Source organism: Hyaena hyaena, unplaced genomic scaffold (assembly GCF_003009895.1).
Source record: "Hyaena hyaena isolate Hyena2069 unplaced genomic scaffold, ASM300989v1 scaffold_282, whole genome shotgun sequence".
In the NCBI taxonomy this organism is placed as follows: domain Eukaryota; kingdom Metazoa; phylum Chordata; class Mammalia; order Carnivora; family Hyaenidae; genus Hyaena; species Hyaena hyaena.
In genome coordinates this window covers 1,819,768-1,840,708 of record NW_024080915.1, presented here as the reverse complement: position 1 = coordinate 1,840,708, position 20,941 = coordinate 1,819,768, and the positions used below count along the sequence as shown (strand labels likewise).

The following is a 20,941-nucleotide window of genomic DNA, read 5'->3' as shown; positions in this document are numbered from 1 at the left end:
CTGATCTATAAATAATCTTTGGATACTGAGGCATATAAAGTACTCTCTCCTGAGGGTCTTTCCGGGGTGCCTGGGTGACTTAGTTGGTTTTGCATCTGACTTCAGCTCAGGCCATGATCTCACGGTCTGTGAGTTTGAGCCTCGTGTCAGGCTCTGTGCTGACAGCTCAGAACCTGGAGCCTGCTCCAGATTCTGTGTCTCCCTCTCTCTCTCTGCCCCTCCTCTGTTCACGCTCTGTCTCTCTCTCTGTCTCTCTCAAGAATGAATCAACATTAAAAAAATTTTTTTCCAAGTCATTTTAACTTTACTTTAGGGGAAACTGGGTGGCTCAGGCAGTTAGCATCCAACTTCGGCTCAGGTCATGATCTCGTGGTTCGTGGGCTCAAGCCCCGTGTCCGGCTCTGTGCTGAGGGCTTAGAGCCTGGAGCCTTCAAATTCCCTCTCTCTCTGCTCCTCCCCTGCTCACACTCTGTCTCTCAAAAATAAATATACATTTAAAAAATATACTTTAAAAAAGCCACCTTTAGGGAATACTGCATATTGTAGAAGACTATCAAGCCAACAGACATGCTCTTGACAGGAAATGTAGGAAACGCGGCTTACATTCTAGTACTGAGGACCTTGAGTATAGGAGTTCACATACTAATCTGTGCTGGCTGGCACTTGAATGTTCTCTTTTAAGACTTTGTGACCCTCTTTTTTACTCAAGGTCAAGTTAAGAGCATAGATTCTTTTGCAAACAAGGGGGACCATGGTGTCCCTTCTTCAGTAGACATTTATCGTAGGCAGACAGTGGTGTTGTTTTGAAGCTATGAAGATGAATTGGACTTGCCTGTGCCAGCCAAGCTGGCTATCTAGTAGGGACAGAGGAAGGGGAGTGCGACACACTCATGTCATCCTGGGCTGCAGAATTCCAGTATGAAGGAGGAGCTACTACATGGTCCAAATCTGCTTTATTGATATTTTCCTGTGGTTTTTGTGGGAGGTTTTTGGGATTTGGGGGAGAGGGGGGAGACTTGGTCTTGTTCAAATAGATTAGCTATGATCCAGCTTGGTCTATGTTGGTTTCACAATGTGAGTAGGTCGCCTGGATCTCTGAGCTCCAAAGGAGCACTGGAGTCAGGACCAGAAGGGAGGATGGTGCAGGTGGGTGGGAGTGAGCAGGTGCTCTGTCCAGCGGTTGAGGGGGTCCCCTAATATGGCATCGTGAAGGGGCGGAATGGGAGTAGGTGGGCCTGAGAGGGAACCTGCCTTACAACAAGCTCAGTAACATCCAGAGAGCAGAGGAAGTAGAATTATGTGATACAAATACTATCCCCGTACAAAGCAGTGTTTCCTCATTTCTGGGCTGGGGCCACTCCGAATCACAACGTTCTTTTGCCACTGACTTGCTCTGTGACCTCGAACAATGATCGCTCCCTTCCCAGTTCAGGCCTCAGCCCAGCTCACCCAGCTGTAAAAACAAGGATCTCAACATTGACCTACGATGTCGGGCTCCCATGGCGTCCAGCAAGTAAATACGATTTTATAGTTGTGGTTGTTCGAGAAGTGCACTGACTGTAGTGCTACCGTGGCTCCTCCAGGCTGCGGGGCAAGGCGCTCACGTCTCTCTTGTCCCTTCTGTGTTCCAGGAATAGAGCTGTGCCCCCCTGGAAAACGGTTCATGATCACGATGGTGGCGAGCTTCGTGGCCATGGCCGGGCAGTTCCTCATGCCCGGGCTGGCTGCCCTGTGCCGGGACTGGCAGGTCTTGCAGGCCCTCATCATCTGCCCCTTCCTGCTCATGCTGCTCTATTGGTCGTGAGTATCCTGCCCACAGGCGTCACCGCCTGGTGCATCTGCAAACGCTTTCTGAAGGGCGTGTCCCCTGGGGAGGAGACACATGAAGCAAACCACTGGGGTCCCACAGTGCGCCGGCTTCTTGCCGGTTTCAGCTTGTGCTTTTGGTGTGTGTGAGGCAGTTTTTCTCTTTTATGAAATTTCATTTTTTAAAGTTGATCTTGGGAAATGTTGAAACATACACAAAAGTAGACAGAAGAGGGGAGCCCTTCACCCGGCTCCAGGAATCTGCCCTCTTACCAGTCTGCTCGGACGCCTGCTTGCTCGGTTCTTTGGACATGATTTTTATGAATTGATTTGCAACAGGAAGATTCTTGTATTGGGAGGTGGGGAATACAGAGATGTTCAAGGAGTGATTTAGGAAAGCCCCCTTATGACCTCCAGATTCAGGATAGACAGAGAGATATGGCTCATGCACCAAATCTGGCTCGCCATCTGTTTTGGGAAATAAAGTTTTATTGGAGCACAGCCTGCCCACATGTTTACATAAGTGTCATCACCTCTGGCTGTTTTCATGCTACAGTGGTGGAGTTGGGTACACCACAGACAAAGTGGCCTATAAAGCTGAATATATATCTTCTGACCCTTTACGGAAGAAGTTTGTCCTCCCCTGCCCTGGATGAGTCCGCTAGGACTTTTAGAACCACGTGTGACTGGCTTTTGGCTGGGGTGAATGTAGGAGGGAAACAACCAAACACACAGGGCCAGGGGGTCTGACCTGAGCAACCAGATTTTTAAAAACATCGATGTTTATCAGCTGGCCGAACAGCCAAGGTTGGAAAACCCTGCTCTTGGATAGAGAGATGTTCAGGGGGAAAAAAATGAGTGTTCGGCTTTTTTTATAAATAACTCTTTTCTTTCTTTCCCAGCCCCTCCCAGCCCCTCTTCATGCCAACACTCACTTCACACACGGTGCGAGACACTGTAGTGTAGATAACACATGCAGCGCTGTGTTGTTCTTATTTAGTCACTGATGAAAACCAAATTCCTGGCAAGAAGTCAGTTGTGTCGTAGCTTTCAGGAGCAGAGAGGGCTGTTAATCGGGCTTCCTTTTCTAAGTTTTAACTTCCCAGTGCTGGGCCCTAGCCTCACCCTGCTGGTAGGTCCTGCAGCAGAGAAACGGGGGGTGGGGGGAAGGTGAGGGCACAGGTACATTCTCCCCAGAGCCCGGTTCTTGCTCCCTAGATCAGGAGAGCCTCAGCAGCAGCAGAGGCTGGCAGTGACAGATGAAAAGAGGCCACCTGCCGGGGAGCCGCTCATCAGGGGCCAAAACTGTGCCCATCTCCTCTGCTCCTCTCCCCGCACTTCCTCCAGCCTTGCCTGCCCACTGGGTTTGGACATCACACCCCCTCCCGTGGGAGCTGTGTGTGTTCTGGGATGTCCTGCTCCCTCCAGCAGGGTCTCAAGAAACAAGGAATGAAATTGTTTCCCAAAGCAGGATGGAGTAGGCAGTTCTTCCTTTTAATCCTCTACACAAGTTCTTCCTGTTCCTCCCCTTGCTGCATCTCGAGTCTGCTTTGCTTGTTTTGGAGTTCAAGGGCATTTATTTATTTAACAAATGCTTCTACCGTGTTTGCTCCATGTCGACACAAACTGCAAGCTCTGGGCAAATAGTAGATTATTCAGTCTTTGTATTTCATCGCCCCATTGTACAGATGACAAAACTGAGGTCCCCCAGCTGGCCCTTGAACCCAGGCCTCTCTTACCACATGCCGCTCTGCCTCCTGCCTTCCCTGCGCTTTTGCCTCTTGTCTCTGACCGCTGGAGACCCTCGCCCTGGAGGATCCTCTGTGAGGTCTGGCATCCTCTCAGCCATCTCCTCTCACTGTAGTGCCCAAGGGCCCCCGGGGCTGTCTGCTGGCCCCTGGGGGACTGGATGAGGTAGGCACAGCCTCCTGGGGGCTCACAGTCCTGTAAGGGCAGATGGAGTTGTCCGTGCCCCCCCACCCTATCTCAGCTTTGAGTCGCAGCAAGGTGCTGTTCCCACCTGTCCCAGTTAGGAGGACACCTGGCAGGGGAGAAATGGAACAAAAAGGTTTTCCTGGAATAGGTTCGTGGGCCTGACCCACATGGTAAAGGACTGGGGGCTTTGTTTTTCATATTTTATTTTTTATTTAAATTTAAAAGGTATATCAAGGTTTAATGGCAGGTAGGATATCCATTTATTTAAATATATTATAAAACCTAAGAAAGAAAGTCCTTTAAAACTCACAAATGTAAAAACAAAACTTTATAGTGAAAAAGAGCATCCAGGGTACTTTAATAAGTGAGACATGTGCAGTCCAACAGATGACAGACGTGCTGAGGCAGTGACGCCATGTGATTACAGCTCTGGCGCTGCCCTCGGGGTAGACCAGCTCTACCCAAATATGTTAACGTGATGCAATCATCATAATACAATAGAACCTTGGTTTGCAAGCATAATTTATTCTGCAAACATGCTTTTATCCAAAGCATTCGTAAATCAAAGCGAATTTCAAGAACCATTGACTCAGCTGTGATCATGTGACATTCGGTGTCACGTACTACTTGTATTGCAAGACATCATTTATTTGTCAAGTTAAAGTTTATTAGAAATGTTTGCTCATCTTGAGGAACACTCGCAGAACAAGTTACTCGCCATCTGAGATTTTACTGTAATTATTTTTTATTTATATTATTCTCTAAGGTGCTTGGCACAGGTCTGACCTACAAGGGCTCATAAATATTAGCTACTTTATGAATGTGATTGTATTACCTGTTCACATGCATGGAAACCAGGGTGTGGCCAGGAGCAGGCTAAAGAAATCAGTGATGAGAAACATATTCCACCTTTACCTCTAGCCTTGAAAGTCTCTGTAAGAATCATGGTCTTTTTATCGCCTGCCACCCTTCCTCCCACCTGCTGCAGTAGGAAACTCGTCACTCCTGAAGGCTCCATAGTTGGACAGGATGAAGTAGGTTGCTGGGAGAGGACAGAGCTGCAACACCAGCCAGCAAGGCCAGCTGTTGGTGACAAAATATTAAAAGCCTCTCGCTTTCCTTTTAATGAGCAAGTATTTATGATGACTGCCCAGGTGCTCTTAGTACCTCTAAGAGCAGATGGAGAAGCAGGTGTGTTAATAAGGACCATAAGCCAAACTGCGTAACACAGTGTCACCAAGACATAGGGTCTTGGCTTGGGAGCAATAAGACAAAGGGCAGAGATTGGCCAGAAGGGATTCTATGGTCCATACGGTGGGCTGAACTGACTGGGGCCCTCTAAACACACAGCCAAGGCTGGATAAGATACTGTATCAACCAAATATTTCCTCAGTGCTGAGCTCCAGTGCCAGAAAGGGGAACTCCCAGGGCCCAGAGCAAGGAGAATGTTCAAGCAGGAGTGGTCACAGACACAGTCTGCAGAGCACATGAGCCAGAAAGAGGCCCAGAGGTTTAACAACTGCATTGAGGGCTGGAGCTGCAATCCCAAGCCCTCTCTGCGTTTAGAACTGAGCTCCTTGAGTGAAGCTAGGACTCTGAACTATACTGTTCTAATAACAGACTTAGAAAGTCTTTGCCCACCACAGGGACACACCTCCAAAGCTGGCTAACACTTCAGACTGAGGGCAGAAATGATCCACCCTTAACACAGTGGAGGCTTGAAGTCTTGCACCACACGACAATGGCTTCCAAATTTTAACCGTTCTCCAAAGCTGAGAAGTTAACATAAGAACCAGTGAAGCTCGTTGGACTCTCTGGAGAATCACTGGAGAATGAAACCTCCCATGGAGAATCACTGGAGCCAGGCACTCAAGACTCATGTGGAAGAAAATTGTCATCAAGGATGAACTCACAGCCAGAATTCACAGGGTCCATGGGAATCCATTAGGAGGGCTCAGAACTATAAATGGAGAAATTTGCATCTCAGGAACTCTAGGAAATATAGCAACTTAAAGAGAAATGGATTCAAATAATGTATTAAAGTAGTCACCACCACCTTGTGCCAAATGCTGTCCACGTATTCTAGATAGGACCCAGGCATGTGAGCAAAAATCTCTCCTCATTTGCAGCATACATTACAGTGAGTTATATGGGGGTGGAAGGGAGGCCAGAAACCATAAACCCATAAACGAGCAACTAATATTCTTCAAATAACCACCGCTATGAAGACATGAAACCATCCAGTGGGTAGAGAGGAGTAGTGATCAGGATGGCATCTCTGAGGAGTGACATTCAGGCTAACACCTAACTAAAGGATCAAACAGAGGAAGTCACACAAGGTTCTGGGTGAGAAAATAGGCAAACGGGAACAGCAGGGCAAAGGCTGGCTTCCACTAGAAGAGGAAGAAGGCCATTGGGGCTGAGAACAAAGGACAAGCTCAGACACACAGTGGGGTCAGACCAGACGGGGCCTTCAGCAACATGGGTTTGTTCTAAAAGCATGAAAACGCTTCAAGGTTTAAGCCTGGGAGGAGTGTGCTCTGGTCGGTGCTGTGAGAAGGTCCCGTCTGCTGTTGGTGGCTGGGGGAAGAGTGGCCGAGGGGAGGATGGCCGCTGCACGGGCCGGGAGAGACAGGGCTACATCTGCACGTCTGCACCGGGGGCAGGTGATTTCAGGTGTGTTTGGGAGTGGCCCCAGTTAGGGGTGCTGCCGGGCGCATGAGGACAGGAGAGCAGCGGCCCAAGCTGTTTCCTGGGGTGCGGAGACAGGGCTCTCTGCGGCTTGGAGACCCCACCAGGACTGGAGCATGAAGTCCTGTCCTGAGGGTAGAGCTCAGAGAGTCCATCCCCAGAAACAAGGTGACCAGCTGCCGGGGGATGGGGGTGGGGATTCAGAATGGGACAGTTTGATCCAGAGAGCAGCAGGGTGGCGAGCTCAGAGCCATGACTGAAAGCCAGCCCATTTGGAAGTGTGGGTTTTGTATTACCCAGGTGTGGAGTGAGGCCAGCAGGTCAGGAGATGATGGCCACTGAGGAGACAGGTTGTTACTCTCGGTTCCCTAGAGAAGGGGGCACACCACGTCCTGGGGGCCTCACAGGAACGCACCAGCTGGTCAGGAGGCAGAAGGAAGGAGGGGAATGTGGGCAAGAGCTTTTGCTGTGGTTTCTGCTGGAAGTAAGGGGTTAGGAAGGGTAGGCGGGCTCCAGGTTGGCCAGTTGGAGTAATTTCTGCAGGCTGTGGAGCACAGGGGCTGCCCCTGGTTGTCTGGCATCTGGCCCTGGGGTGATCGGAGCAGGTGGACAGCAGCCGGAGGGTGAGAGCCACAGAGGAGGTGGTGGGGGGTATGGGCTCTGGTTGGTTTGCATCTGAAAGGTATGCTCACAGGTAAATTGTTGGCTGTCCCTAAGAATTGGCTGACCTTGGGAGGGGCAGTCTTTCCTCCCAGAAACGTCAGAAAATATAGATAATAAAAGGGCATGATTAATACACGGCCCTATGGCAGCTACAGGATTACAGAATGCTCTGGAATGAAGTGAGCCCAGGGCTGGAGGAGCCAGTCAGGAAGAGGTGGCAGCAGCAAAGGTATGATGTGCTTCGGGACCAGACAGGGTTTAAGGGCGGGGCGGGGGGGGGGTGTTGTGAGGACAACTGAATTCTGGGGCAGATGTGGCATGTGAATGATTTGTGCTCCAGCAGGTAAAGCCAAGATAGGAGATTAATGTCACTGCATGAGCTGCCAGGGATGCTTATACCTCCCAGGTCCAGGCAGGACCAGGCTTAGGTGAAGGGAGGGCTTCACAGGTGGCCCAGGAGAAGGAAAGGATATGCTTGCTTGGGAGCTGATATTCCAGCATGCTTCACAGAGTCAAATTGAGGCACATTGTGGTGAAGCAAAAACAGAAGAGAGGATTCTGTGAATATTTCTTACCTGAATAAAAATCCTGTCAGAAGTAGTGGGTAACTCCACGGGCAGATGCTAGTGCCTGAAGCCAAGATCCGCACTGCCTTTGTCCCTCAGGACACTAGGACCAAATAGAAGTGCTTCTTTAGTCATTTTGCTTCGGCGTTCATGATGACTTAAGACAGCGCAGTAGAACTCCATGCTAATCTAGAAGTAAATCATACCGATCTATCCTTTTTCCAGAAGAAATATGGAATTCTTCCAGGCTCATGGAAAACAAATGGGTGGGGGGCAGTGGAGGCACAGATTCAGTAACCAAAATACTAGAGGAAGGGAGAATCTAAGAGCCTCTGCTTGGATGTGTAAGTGGCCAGTGACCCCAGAGTGGAAGATGGGGCTGGTTTGGAAAGGCTCCTGCTGTCTGATTGCACAAAGTGTGTAGCAGGTGTCCCTTCCAGGTGGCTGCAGTCTGCCCCAGGACACACAGCTCGGTGACAGAGTGCCCTTTTCGGCCAGGAACCCTTGTGAGGCAGTGTGTTTGGGAATCCAGGTCTGTGATAAGTGAGAACATCTATGAAAATCGCAGGGTGGAAAATCAGGAAGGTGATACACAGAACAGGTGGCATCTGGCTTTCTGGGTGGGTCTCTTTGTAGAAGAATGGTACAGGTGAGAAGGTGGTGGACAGAGCACCCGCATGGTGTCTATATAAAGTGTTTGGAGGAAACAGCATTAAGTGTGAATCAAAGATGATGAAGATGTATGGCCGCTCTTCCAAAATGTCAGTATGTGACCTCACTATACCTCAAAATGTAAATTGGTGATGCTGAATACGAATGCTTATTTGTAAAAACACGTGCACGTCAGCTTTGGACCTGGCATGTGCTGGGGGACAGTTGTGATGCCAGTTCAGTAAGTCCCCATGAGTGCTGTCATTGCAGCATGAGAATACCCACCGTTCTTCACACAGTGTTTGCTTGGTGTCAGAGGTGTCCTTGCGAACACAGCAAACACCATCCTGCCTCTTGGAGCAGCTCGGCAAGGGAGGAAAACATCCCATTTCAGATCTCGAGCCTCCTTTGTCACAGAGGCACAGTAATATATACTGATTTGAACGTGTCTGCAGATTTTAGGAACACACTTTTCCCGAGATCAGCTGCAAGCTTCTGTGTGTGACCCTGTATTAACCATTAACCCTTGGATTAGGTTGGTGGGATTATTCCTGTTTTTAGCTGGGGAAACCAGGACATTCAGAAAGCTTCACCAGAACACTCAGAAGTGTGAGAAAGTCGTTAAAAGCTAGTATTTGAACATCAGTGGCTCCCATTATATGGTCCCTGGACCAGCAGCATCATCACCACCTTGGACGCATTAGAAACACAGATTCTCAGATGCCATCCCAGGCATATTGACTGGGCCAGAAGGTCTAGGGTGGGGTACAGTTCTGTGGTTTAAGAAGTGCTCCAGCAGATGCTGACGAGCGCTCAAGGTCGAGAAGTATGATGAGTATATCACAGAAGAAAAAGCCAGATGTCCTGCACATAGACTAAGGGACCTGATACTCCCCAGATAAAGGTGGTGCTGAGGCATGGAGGAAGAGCTGAGTCAGCTGTGGAGAAGCCATACGCCTTGTAGGAAGAGGTTTCTCAGCTCTGTAGGGAAGGAAACAGATGCCATCCTCAAGCATCAGTGAGATATGCACAATCTGGCTGTCCAATCCAGTTCCACAGTGAAGAGCAGATTTGTCTCATCATCTCAGACAGCAGACATCGTAGGTATTCCTGGAACTGATGAAAGAAGACAGAAAATCTGGGTGCTGGATCTAATACTTTTATCCGCACTATGCGAACATAAACCTATATGCAGGTATGTTTGGGAGTCTGAAATCACAGCCTGTGATCAAGGTTAAGGGGAGGGAAAGGTTTCTCCCACCTTGTTTACCTGCCCTCCAAGCAGGCTGCTATGGGGCATCTTCCTGTGAATTTTTGCCTCCAAATGCAGGAGAGCATTGCATACGGTTCTTTTGCTCTCCTCCAAGACTGTTAGCCAAGTACCAAGTTAGGGCAGAGTCTCATCTTGGACTCACCTAATGCGTGTTTTGTGTGAGCTGCTTCGAGAAAGAACAGATATGTTGGAGAGTGCTTTGTTCAGTGGGCGATTCATCCTGACGAGAGAAAAAGTGCTGTCGGCAATCCACGTGATCATCAAAAGCATCTGGGAAAGCAGTAAGAAGATAATAAACCGTGTGGGAAATAATGAGGAAATTAGAGACGATCGAGCAGCACTGCATAACATGGAGAATACGTAATAGTATCAATTCCCCAAATGAAAGATAAACCTTGAGACAGGAAATTAGAGCATGCTGTCATAAGGAACTCACAGGGTAGAGGAGTAAAACAATTAAAACCCTTAGGAAAAGGGAATGTGCTAAAAGAGATTTTAATTTTTAAAATTCTCAAGGAAAAAGCCATTGTAAAACATTTAAATGGCCTCAGGTTAGATCAATATCCAGCATAAAAAATATACTAACAGTTCCAATATGTAAATGGTCCTTAAATATCATTGGCTCTTTTAAGTATCATCAGAAATATTTTGGCCAGAATAATTCCACCTTTTTTAAGTTTATTTATTTTTAGAGAGTGCTTGAAGCAGGAGAGGGGCAGAGAGAGAGAGGGAGAGAGAATCCCAAGCAGGCTTCATACTGTCAGCACAGAGTCTAACATGGGGCTTGAACTCATGAACCATGAGATCATGACCTGAGCTGAAATCAAGAGTCAGATACTCAGCTGACTAAGCCACCCAGGCTCTCCTAGAATAATTCCAATTTTTAACACATCTGGAGGGTTTGCTTCTCTCCAGGTGCTGCCAAGCATTTTTGGTAATTTAGCCCCTTGACGCTTCTCAGTGACCCTCTGAAGTAGGTACTAGGATGGCCTCCAGTACAGGTGGAGAAACTGAGGTACAGAGCTATTCAGCAGCTTGCCTTGCTGTCCTAGTACTGGTACCTGAGTCAGAATGTGAAAACCAGCCAGCAATCTGGAGCCAGGATGAGGACCATGAGCCTCTTGGCTCAGCCATATGTGCAGTGCTGCTGCTAGGCCTCAGGGATGGGACCCAAAATGTCAGGCAGATGGTGAGAGCACTGGCCCACCGAGAGCAACATGCACTGGGCACAAAGCAACGTTTCTCACCTGGGACGTCCTCTCTTCTAGTTCCTCTTTTTAGTTAGTATTTGTTTAACATTTACAAAAACACTTCTTTTAAAAAAAAAAAAGAAATTTTAATGTTTATTTTTGAGAGAGACAGAGAGCCCCATAGTGAGTTGGGGAAGGGGAGAGAGAGAGAGAAAGGGAGACATCGAATCCAAAGCAGGATGCAGGCTCCGAGCTGTCAGCACAGAGCCCGACGCGGGGCTCGAACTCAAGAACCATGAGATCATGACTTGAGCAGAAGTCAGATGCTTAACCAACTGAGTCACCCAGGTGCCTCACAAAAGCAGTTTTTAAAATCATTAGGTTATCAGTAACTTCCTTAATGGGGGCTCAATAAAAATTTGTTAAATGGATGAATTAATTTTACTTCTTGACATTGTTAAAATTATTTAAAAAGACCCTTAAAATTTTTTTAATGTTTACTTTTTATTTCTAAGAGAGAGAGAGAGCATGTGCACAAGCGGAGGAAGGGCAGAGAGGGGAGAACAGAAGATCCAAAGCAGGCTCTGTGCTGACAGCAGAGAGCCCGATGTGGAATTTGAACCCGCGATGCGTGATCATGACCTGAGCCATAGTCAGACAGATGCTCAACCAGCTGAGCCACCCAGGTGCCCCAACCCTTTAATTAAATTTTATACACAGACATATATTCATTCTAACGATTATCAGCCTTTTTTCTTTCCCACACACACTTGAAGGACCCAACACCTTTTTCCATCAAAAACAGTTTTATTTCAGAAGGGGGTCAAAGTACCACATGCTGCAACTCTATTACTGGTAAAAATAAGGGCCGCAGGGCTCCCTGCACAGCAGGAGGGAAGCGGAATTCAGTTATACCAACAGTAAAGTCACTCGAGAAAATGCTTGCCTCAAAGGAAAGTGTAAGAGGTGAAGCATAAAAAGCATACAGCCTCTGGGAGCTTGAAAATGTGCAATAATTATTTTTACAGGTTATCAGATAGTTAATTTGGGGAGACTTCTAGGATATTTAAAGCCAAAAGAAATTACTCAAATCCCATTTGTACCAATTATCCAGATGGCAGGAAGATTAGGTAACACTGACCAAGGCAAATGTGTAAATAAAAATGGTAGCCCACATTTTGATCGTAACAATTGAATGAGCAATTAAAAGGGAGATCAAAATGTTCTCTGACTTGGTGTTTGGGGATTTGCTAATGGCATGGAATTTTAGGGAGCCCTCAGGCAAGAGGCTGCCCCATTTTTAACTTGTGAGTCTGCCGAGATTATGTAAAATAATAGGAACCCCTGTGGCCAACAAAACTGCTTCCACGTGAAAGTGGAGAAAGCCCAGTGAACGTGGGAGCATGTGGTCCTTAAATACCACGTGCTGTGCCAGAGGATGTAGCCTCTACTCAAAAGGCCAATGTTACCACCTCCTTTGTCCCCACTGTCCCCACGCCTGGATTGTGCCACAGCATTCCGTCTCACTGTCCTGTGGAAGCTGGGGTGCTTTGAGCCAGCTGGAGAAGCACTGAGCCTTGGAACGAGGCAGACCTCGGGGGGCCAGCGTGTGACGCGTGTGCATGTACACACGTGCACGTGTGTATTTTGTGGGAGTGGTGGGTTTGGACTACTGGGAGCAGGCAGAAAGCAGGTGGATGGCCTGCCGGTGACAGATGTCTAGTGGTAGATGCTAAGGGGTTGCCCTCCTGGCTGTTGGCAAAAGTCCACGTGGATAGGAACAGAGTGTGTGGCCAAGGGGCCCAGCCCCGTCAGCTGACCACTCTGGCAAAGTGCATGCCTGGTGCTATGAGAAGTGGGGGTCCTGGACAGATGAGGCTGACCTCACTCAGTCTCACAGACTATTTCTGTTGAGATTGGGAGGGGTGAGCATGCTAAGAAGCCGCTTTCCAGAACCAGGTACAAGGTCAGAGCGGAAGCGGCAGGGGCCACCCTCTTGACGAGACCAGGAATGTGTGGCCTCCGTGGCCTCCTTGATCATTAGGGTGGGAGGCAGCCAGGCAGGAGAAGTGGACTCCGGGGTGAAGACTGACTGGACTCCCTGGACAGACGGCTACGGCAGAGGTGCCAATAAAATTCGAGTCAGAAGCAGATGCAGCGTAAAGCCTTTTTCTTCTGCCTACTTCTCTCCTCCAGTTGTTTTTCAACATCACATTTTTTTAATGTGATTTGCAAAAATACCTGCCAAATTAATTCTCCCTGTAGCATTACGTTTTAAATGCCCTGGGTGCCTCATACTTCCTGTGGCCTCATAATTGCTTACGTGGATAAATTAGTAAAAGGAGTTGGAAAACGAGGATATAAAGAAGAAAGTGAAAAAAATCAACCCAGGTGCACTCAAGGCTACAGAATATTTTTAGGTGAATTCCAAGCATTCATGTGTTTAGAACGTGAACTGAGGGACGTTTTAAATTTATCGCAACCGTTAGGTATTCGCAGTTGCTTATTTAAAAGGCTACCTCTAAAAACATTTTAGTTACCGACTTCATTCTGCTTGGCAAAAACCTAAAGCAGCGTTAGAATATTTGTACAATGCGTTGCCATGATCCTTTTTACCTTTCAGAATTAGGCAATAGTCACCATTAGCCCCATGAAATAAATCTAGAGAATGTTGGTGCCTAGTAAGGCCTTGGTGTCATTCCACACCCCCTGCCCCATTCTACAGATGCAGGGAAACTGAGGCCCAGAGGGTGATGTGACCTGCCCAAGGTCACAAAACTAGTATATAAACCCAAGGTTCCTGATGTATCTCCTCTATAATTTTTCTGTAACAGAAGAATCGTGGCTCTTAGGTGGATACCATTTTGGAAAACATTAGAGACACAAAGTTCTGAGTTTATGTGACAGATAAATAAGTAGATTCTTTCATAATTATGAAAGAATTTTATATTCTGTAAAGAGATTTATATGAAGAGTTTATTTGTCTCGTGAAGACTTCGGGGTTTAAACATCCTAAAAGCCAATTTTTATTTGATTTCATGATACTCATCCCTTCTCCCTTAATTACTAAGTTTAACTCAAATAATGATTTAAACTTTTGTTTAAAAAGAGCTAATTCATATCACTTGCTATCCCCTGAATTCAACCACCTAACCTTTATATATATACATACATACATATATATACACATGTGTGTATATATGTGTATGTGTGTGTGTATGTTATATACACTCACCAGACAGAACTAAAGTTTTTAAAAAATCCAACTGAAAGCTTATCTACAGAAACCAAGCTTATATTATTATAAGAGCTTTGGGCTAGAAAGATACTCTCCCAATTTGTATTACATTCAATTCTAGACTTTGATTTCATTGTTTTAAATTTTGAGACTCTTTTCAGGATTTCATGTGCTATTTGGTGATAACCTGAGTACCAACAGCTACAATTACCTCTTTAAATCAGAAGCAATCTTAGTATAGACTGAGATTTTGTCTCGCATACACATTCAGGGAAACTTGACTTCTACAAAGCCTTTCATGACCCTACCCCCCAATTCCTCCACTTGTGTCCTTCCCTCTACATTGGATGACCTACCTTCTGGAAGCTCTTACCTGTAATGTGCCTGTTAATTGACATGTTTTTCTCTGCTGACAGGTTGATCATGTCCCATACACATTTATTCCATGAATGATGTAATGTTGTACTTGACAGTGTGAAGGCATACCTGTCCACACATATCACCCTAAAATTAACACTTCAGGATAAAATTAATAAGAGTATTAGCTGTTAATATTAGTAACCTCTATCCTGCATTTCCTTTATGAATAAATATTCTAGGACAGTAATTTAAAGAGTATAGACATGTTTTTAATGTAGAGAATTGCCAAGGTGGCATCTTATCAGAGCTGGTGTTAAATGAATTAGGAAGAAGACAGCCTAAATAGTATACTTGTCTGTGTCAGGTTCTCCAATTGGGTAGAAGAAATACTTGGTTTTATCTTTAAATGTCAAGGAAAACTACTCACTTCATAGTATTAGGAAAGGACCACAGTATTGAGTTTTGTTTTTGGTTTTTTTTTTAATATTTTTATTTATTTCTAGGAGAGAGAGAGAGAGAGAGACAGCGTGAGCAGGGGAGGGTCAGAGAGAGAGGGAGTCACAGACTGAAACAGGCTCCAGGCTCTGAGCTGGCAGTCAGCACAGAGCCCGACGCGGGGCTCGAACCCACGAACCTCGAGATCATGACCTAAGCGAAAGTCGGACGCTTAACTGACTAAGCCACCCAGGCACCCCGACAGTATTGAGTTTTAATTACCAGTTCTACTGAGTGACTATACAGGTTACAGAGACCAAGGTGCGAAACAGGTCCACGTGAATGTAAATCGGAGGGGCTTACAACTTAAGCAAATAACAGAAAAAGCAGGAATGAAGGCAAAGATAGGAAAGTATATCAGAAAAAACACATGACTGTTAAATCATAGAGTCTTGTGGTCTGAAAAGCATGTGGTGAATCAGGGTTGCTGGAGAGGAGAAGCAGATAGGATTCTCCTTGTCTGAATTGCACAGACACACAGCTTTGGAGAATAGCCATCTCATGGTATCAATTAGGAAAACATGGAAAGGTTATCAACCTATGATGACATGGTGATATCATTTATGTGACACTATTGGGAAAATAAGTTTCCATGAAAATAAATTTTCCATATAACTCTGTAAGAGTCAACACTTCAGGGGCGCCTGGGTGACTCAGTCGGTTGAGCATCCAACTTCAGCTCAGGTCATGATCTCACAGCTAGTTGGGCTCTGTGCTGACAGCTCAGAGCCTGGAGCCTACTTCAGATTCTCTCTCTCTCTCTCTCTCTCTCTCTCTCCTTCCCCCCCACCCCCCACTCTAGCTCTGTCTCTTTCTCTCTCAAAAATAAATACACATTAAAAAAAATTATTTTAAGAGTCAGCATTTCATTGTAGCTATTTGGTGGGCATCTTCCTAAAATAGATTTTCCTGCTTTTGAAGCAATGTGTTAAATAGCATGACATGCAGAAAATTACACTGGTCTAGAGGTCTGAAGACCAAGTTCCAGGTCTGGCCCTGCCACTGATGATACCCTCTTCCCCCAGGAGGGCATGGCAGTGGCCCAGCCCATGTGCTTGACCTGAGGGGCTGGATTAAGTACAAATCAGAGACCCCCTTCAGACTCTGCAGTTCATTTTTGTAAGTTTGCCTTCTCTTGGTGGGCAATGAGGGAGTTTACATTATGGCACAAGGCACATCTGTGTTACAGCGCCTGTGAGCCTTCACGCGCCAGATCAGGGTGGGAAGACCTGTATTTTCCCCTGTTAGCGCTGTCCCACTGTCTTTCCCCAGTCAGCGTGTGCCCTTTGCTCCTTGGCCTGGGGTCGTCAAACCAAGAACATGGTTGTCTGAGCGGGAACCTCAGATTTCTTTGGCAAAAGTCTGCGTTTCAGCGGATGGCCTCTGAAAGCTACATGTGACAGAGTCAAAGGCCCTTTTCACTTGACTGCTGACTCTTGGCTTTTTGTGGAATAATTGAGGCCACAGGGTGAGTGACCTGTAGATTGGTGGTTCTGTCATGTTCCAAGTACATGCCAGAAAATGATGCTGCTCAGGTTGTTGTGAAGTTGGAGCAGCCTCATGTCCCCCGGCCCACAAGCAGAAAGTTAGTGTAGGTCGTATCTAGGACCTGGAGATGGAAACCACTGTGCACACATTTATGGGAGATGGTCTCTGCGCCACTGGTACAGGCTGAGAGGAAGGGAATTTTTGAGGGTGATCTGGCATTTTTCACTGACTGGAGGGCAGTGTGCTATAGCAGAAGAAACACTGAGATCTGTAAGTGTACAAATGCCCAGAGTGTAATTGGAAGGATTCACCCCCGCCCCAGGCAGGTGTATTTACCCCTGGAGGGTAGGACGAGGGGAAGATGGGGGCCACCTAGGGGGCACCAGGATTGGGGAAAGGGGTCAAGGAGGGCTGGAATATTTTATTTTTTTAAGTAGAGAATGGATTTATTTGTGATTTGCTTAATGCAAAATGAATTTCATGGCCCAAGCCTTTGATCCAGTCTCCCCAGCTGTAGGTCAGCGGATGGTGGCCCACCTATGACTGCCGAGACGCCATCAGGGGACCCAGACAGGACACTGCCTGTGTTGTCGGCATGCTGCCCCACCCTCGCCTGTCCCAAATTCTGAAGTGCCCAACCCCCATCACATCTTCAGCTACTCAGTGTCAGATATCCCATGCACCTGCAGGGAAATGTTTGTGCGTTCAGGAGAAGCCATGCCCAAGACTCAAAATGCTCATATCCATTAGGTCTGGTTCTGCCTCCGGTGAAGTCAGGCCGGTTCAGGCTTCATCTCCAAGTGAATTAAACAGTAGGCTTTTGGATTTCAGAACTTTTGGGATTCTGAAGTTATTCCTGAGGAATCGGGGACCTTCTAACCACCCCGATGTACCTTGGAGAAGGCCTCAGAACAAGCCATCATTTGCCTTGGGGCCAGAGGCCCTCAGACCTGTGATCTTCAGTAGATGGATGAGGCGTCTGCATAACAGAGTCCTCCATCTGCCCTTCCTCTGCTCTTCACTCTCTTCCTGTGCAGGGTTTAGGACCAGAGCAGGTGGGTGGAGACTTCAGATTTGCCTACATCCTTCTTGGAGCGATCCCAACCTCTGTAGTCATGGGTTCACCCCCCCCCCCCACCGCTGACATTTAACAGCTGTGTACGCTGGGCCATGTGCCTGTACTTTCTTTGCCTCAGTGTCCCGATCTGTAAAAGAGGGATGATAATATACTACCCCATAATGAGCTTGAAAGAATTAACCACTTGCAGCTTTTGAAACGTCCTGTCCTGCTCCGGGGGTCGAGGAGAGCCATTTGCTCCATGGACCCTTCCTTCTCCCGGAGCCACAACCTCTCCCAGCAGCCGTCTGCAAAGCTGTCGCCCAGAGAAGCCGCTGTGGCTCTTCCACCGGGTTACCTTTTGTGTTTGCAGAAGTCATTCTCACAGTCACTTTCTCACCATACCCACACGGGAAGGGGCACCAGGCAGACGTAGCCACCCTCTGCCTTCCGTGATCTTTCATTTTTGTTGAAAATGGTCAGTTTTTCTAAGGTTCAGCTACATTCCTCCTAGCTCCTGGGCTGTTAGCCGGCTTTTTAATTTGCATGGTGTGTACTTGTCAGGAGAGATTTCATTAAATTCCCATAATGTAGCCACAGTGCACGTTATCCACACTAGAAAGCCATCTCTGGGCTTTCTCAGAGGCCAACAAGTTCTTTATGACTTTGCAGTGAATTTAAGTATGTGGAGGCATGACAAAACTTCACTATTCCATACATGTGCCCTTTGGGCTTGTGGTATTCTGGAACACCCGAGGAAGCATCACTAGATGCTGTCACCTGACCACCGTCTGGGCACATGGAGTGTGTTTCCTTGCCACATCCACTGAGGTTAAGGACGTGGGCTCCTGAGTGGGACTGCCTGGATTCTGATCAAGCTCTCCCACTTAACTAAAAGTCTAGACTTTCTGTGCCTGATTGTTCTCATCTGTAAAATGGGGGTAATATTGTGACTCCATCACAAGCTTGAAAGAACTCAGTATGTGGGAAACATGTAGAAGGGTTCCTGGTGGTCGTAAATCCAGCCCTAGGAAAGGCGGTGTGCAGTGCTGCTATTGGCCACTGGGAGCTGGGTTGGGTGGCTAATGGGAGCCAGCCCATGTTCTCATGCCCAGAGCTCCCAGGAGAGCACTGTTTCCTCACTGCAGATCTTGTACAAGACTCCGACCTTGCAGTCAGGGACACATCCATTTGGTATGATCAGCACATATTAGAAAAAATACTTTGGGGACTAAATGTGTGTTTGAGCTCCAGAAGAGGCCCACCCCCACTTCTTAAATGCAAAGCCCACACCATGCATTTGCAAATGGTGCTGTCCTTGAAGCCTCTTCCACAAGCTTTGCAAGTCTCAGAGATTCTCCAGGAAGAATCTTCCTCATTGCTGTTTCTCACAAAGGGTGTTTCATTATCTTTAGCCACTTGTAGTTATCCAAAGTCTGTTGTCTTGAGGCAGAATTCTGGGGTGACAAAAACAAGTGACAGAGGGTGATGGGGCAGTCGGGTCGGGCAGCATGAGCCCAGGCGCTGCCAGATTGCACATGACGCCTTCCCCACAGGACTGGGGCCTCTGTGGCTTTGAAATCTGGGGAAAGGTGCCTCTTCTGAAGGGCCAGGGCCCTGTGGGTCCTGGTAAGTGGTGAGCAGCTGCCTAGACTGATGGGATTTCGGTAACAAAGATGTTAGCTTTTTATGCATCGTGCAGGGCTGTTACCTTGAAGACAAAGTGGCATCAAATAGACACCACTTTGTATTTTCCCAGAACTGCCACCTGGCTTCCATTCAGGGATCAAAACTGGTCACAGTGAGCATCTCCCTACAGCTCTCCCCACCCAGCCCTGCCCTGTTGGCAAAGCTTTAGGGTAAATCAAGGCAGATGACCTCCACTTGCTGGGGTCATAGGAACCTTGTGTTCTGGTGGATGACACTCCTTGCCTGTTTGCTGGCCCTGTGCCTATAGCCGAGGGTGCCTGGGGATCGGGCCCGGGGTGGAGGTGAGCTCTGCTTCCTCCTGGCTGCTGCCTCCTGTGCTCTGGGCCCTGTTCTTCCCGCATCCCGCTTGTTTATGGTCTTAATCTTCAAATTCCGCTCCCTACTGTGCAGTTCCATAAACATTTGATATAAATTATTTTAAATTATTTTAAAAGGACTCAAAACTGTCTCCGGTTGTATACCATATTTTACACTTCAGAGACCACCTGCAAAACCACTGTGTTGTCAGAGTAACATATTAGCTGGTGTCCTGGGGTGCCTTTTAACAAGATTCTCCCAAAGTGGCTCAGCATATTTGGACCACCTGTAAGCATGCCAGGGTGAGGAAGGTGGCAGCAATGCTCTGGTGGTGGTGATGGCCTGCGCTCCTCCCCCCTTCCCCCTTCTCCACCAATGGTACACCAGGGTCCAAGCAGCCCCCGGGTCCCACTCTGAGGCTACAGCCATGTGGAGCCAATGAGGGCCTGCACTGTCCCCTTGCCCACTAGTCAAGTGCCATGGCAAGTGGCCTGTCACATTGGGGGCTGTCCTGTGGGGCACCTGGGATTGGGGGTGCTTTTTGGCTGGCCTGAGGCACTCTATCCAGCCCTCCCAGCGTTGTTTATAGAAGCGCCTCTAATCAACGCAGAGCCCCCACCCCCATCACCCACCAGGGGGCCGGCTGCTCAAAATGGCCTCTGCGGGGAGGGCTCTCTTCCCAAATCAGGACCTAAAATCTACAGTCAGAGGAGCAGCTTAACCCGCTTCTCAGAACTCCATAATCTGATCAGACATATTGGATTAGAGTAGAGAACACAGAAAATGAGCTTGATTTAATAGTTGTGTTTGGGATTCTGCATGAAGAAATGAAAGATTTGCAAAACAGCCTCTGGATTACTTTAATTAGAGGTTCTCCAGAGCTTGTGTGGCCAGTGTGGAGCAGTCACAGTGGTAACGTCTTCACAGCATTCACCATGACTCGATACTGTATAACGGAAGTAAAACATGGTGGCAACCAGAGCACTGACCTGATTGCCAGCTTTTGCTTTGGTCCCAGTTAGGGGGGCCACCTCCTCTATAGTAAAGACCTAAGGGAACACAGCGACCCTTGTTCCTGCGCATGGCAGAGCTGAGGAGTTAGCACAGAGACCTTGCTGTATGCAAAGGCTAGAATATTGACTTTCACCTTGTACAGAAAAAGCAAGCCGACCACTGCTCCAAACAGGTACACTGTTCTATTTGGCTGCCTTGTAAATATTGTCATAAAGGGAAACCTACAAAGTGCATTGATAATAAAACACTAGTGGTTTTTTTTTTTTTTTTCAATTGGGACGCCTCACAAAACAAACAAGGAATCTGTTGCTAATAAAACTTGAAAACTGCTTGGGCACCTGGGTGGGTCAGTCGGTTGAGCATCCGACTTCAGCTCAGGTCATGATCTCACGGTTCATGGGTTCGAGCCCCACGTCGGGCTCTGTGCTGACAGCTCAGAACCTGAGGCCTGTTTCTCATTCTGTGTCTCCCTCTCTCTCTGACCCTCCCCTGCTCTCTCTCTCGCTC

At 47.5% G+C, this 20,941-nt stretch overlaps 1 protein-coding gene across 4 annotated transcripts in view; it reads left to right on the top strand.

The window, feature by feature from the left end:
• The window catches only part of SLC22A23 (solute carrier family 22 member 23), a 183,452-nt gene that overhangs the window by 132,527 nt on the left and 29,984 nt on the right, over positions 1 to 20,941 (top strand). For 3 of the 4 annotated variants that reach the window (XM_039246529.1, XM_039246530.1, XM_039246531.1), the window contains exon 4: positions 1,632 to 1,800. In XM_039246529.1, coding sequence (XP_039102460.1) covers positions 1,632 to 1,800 — 169 coding nt within the window. Of the gene's footprint in view, positions 1 to 1,631; positions 1,801 to 20,941 lie in introns of those variants that run through there. The other variant, XM_039246533.1, reaches the window with a different exon arrangement.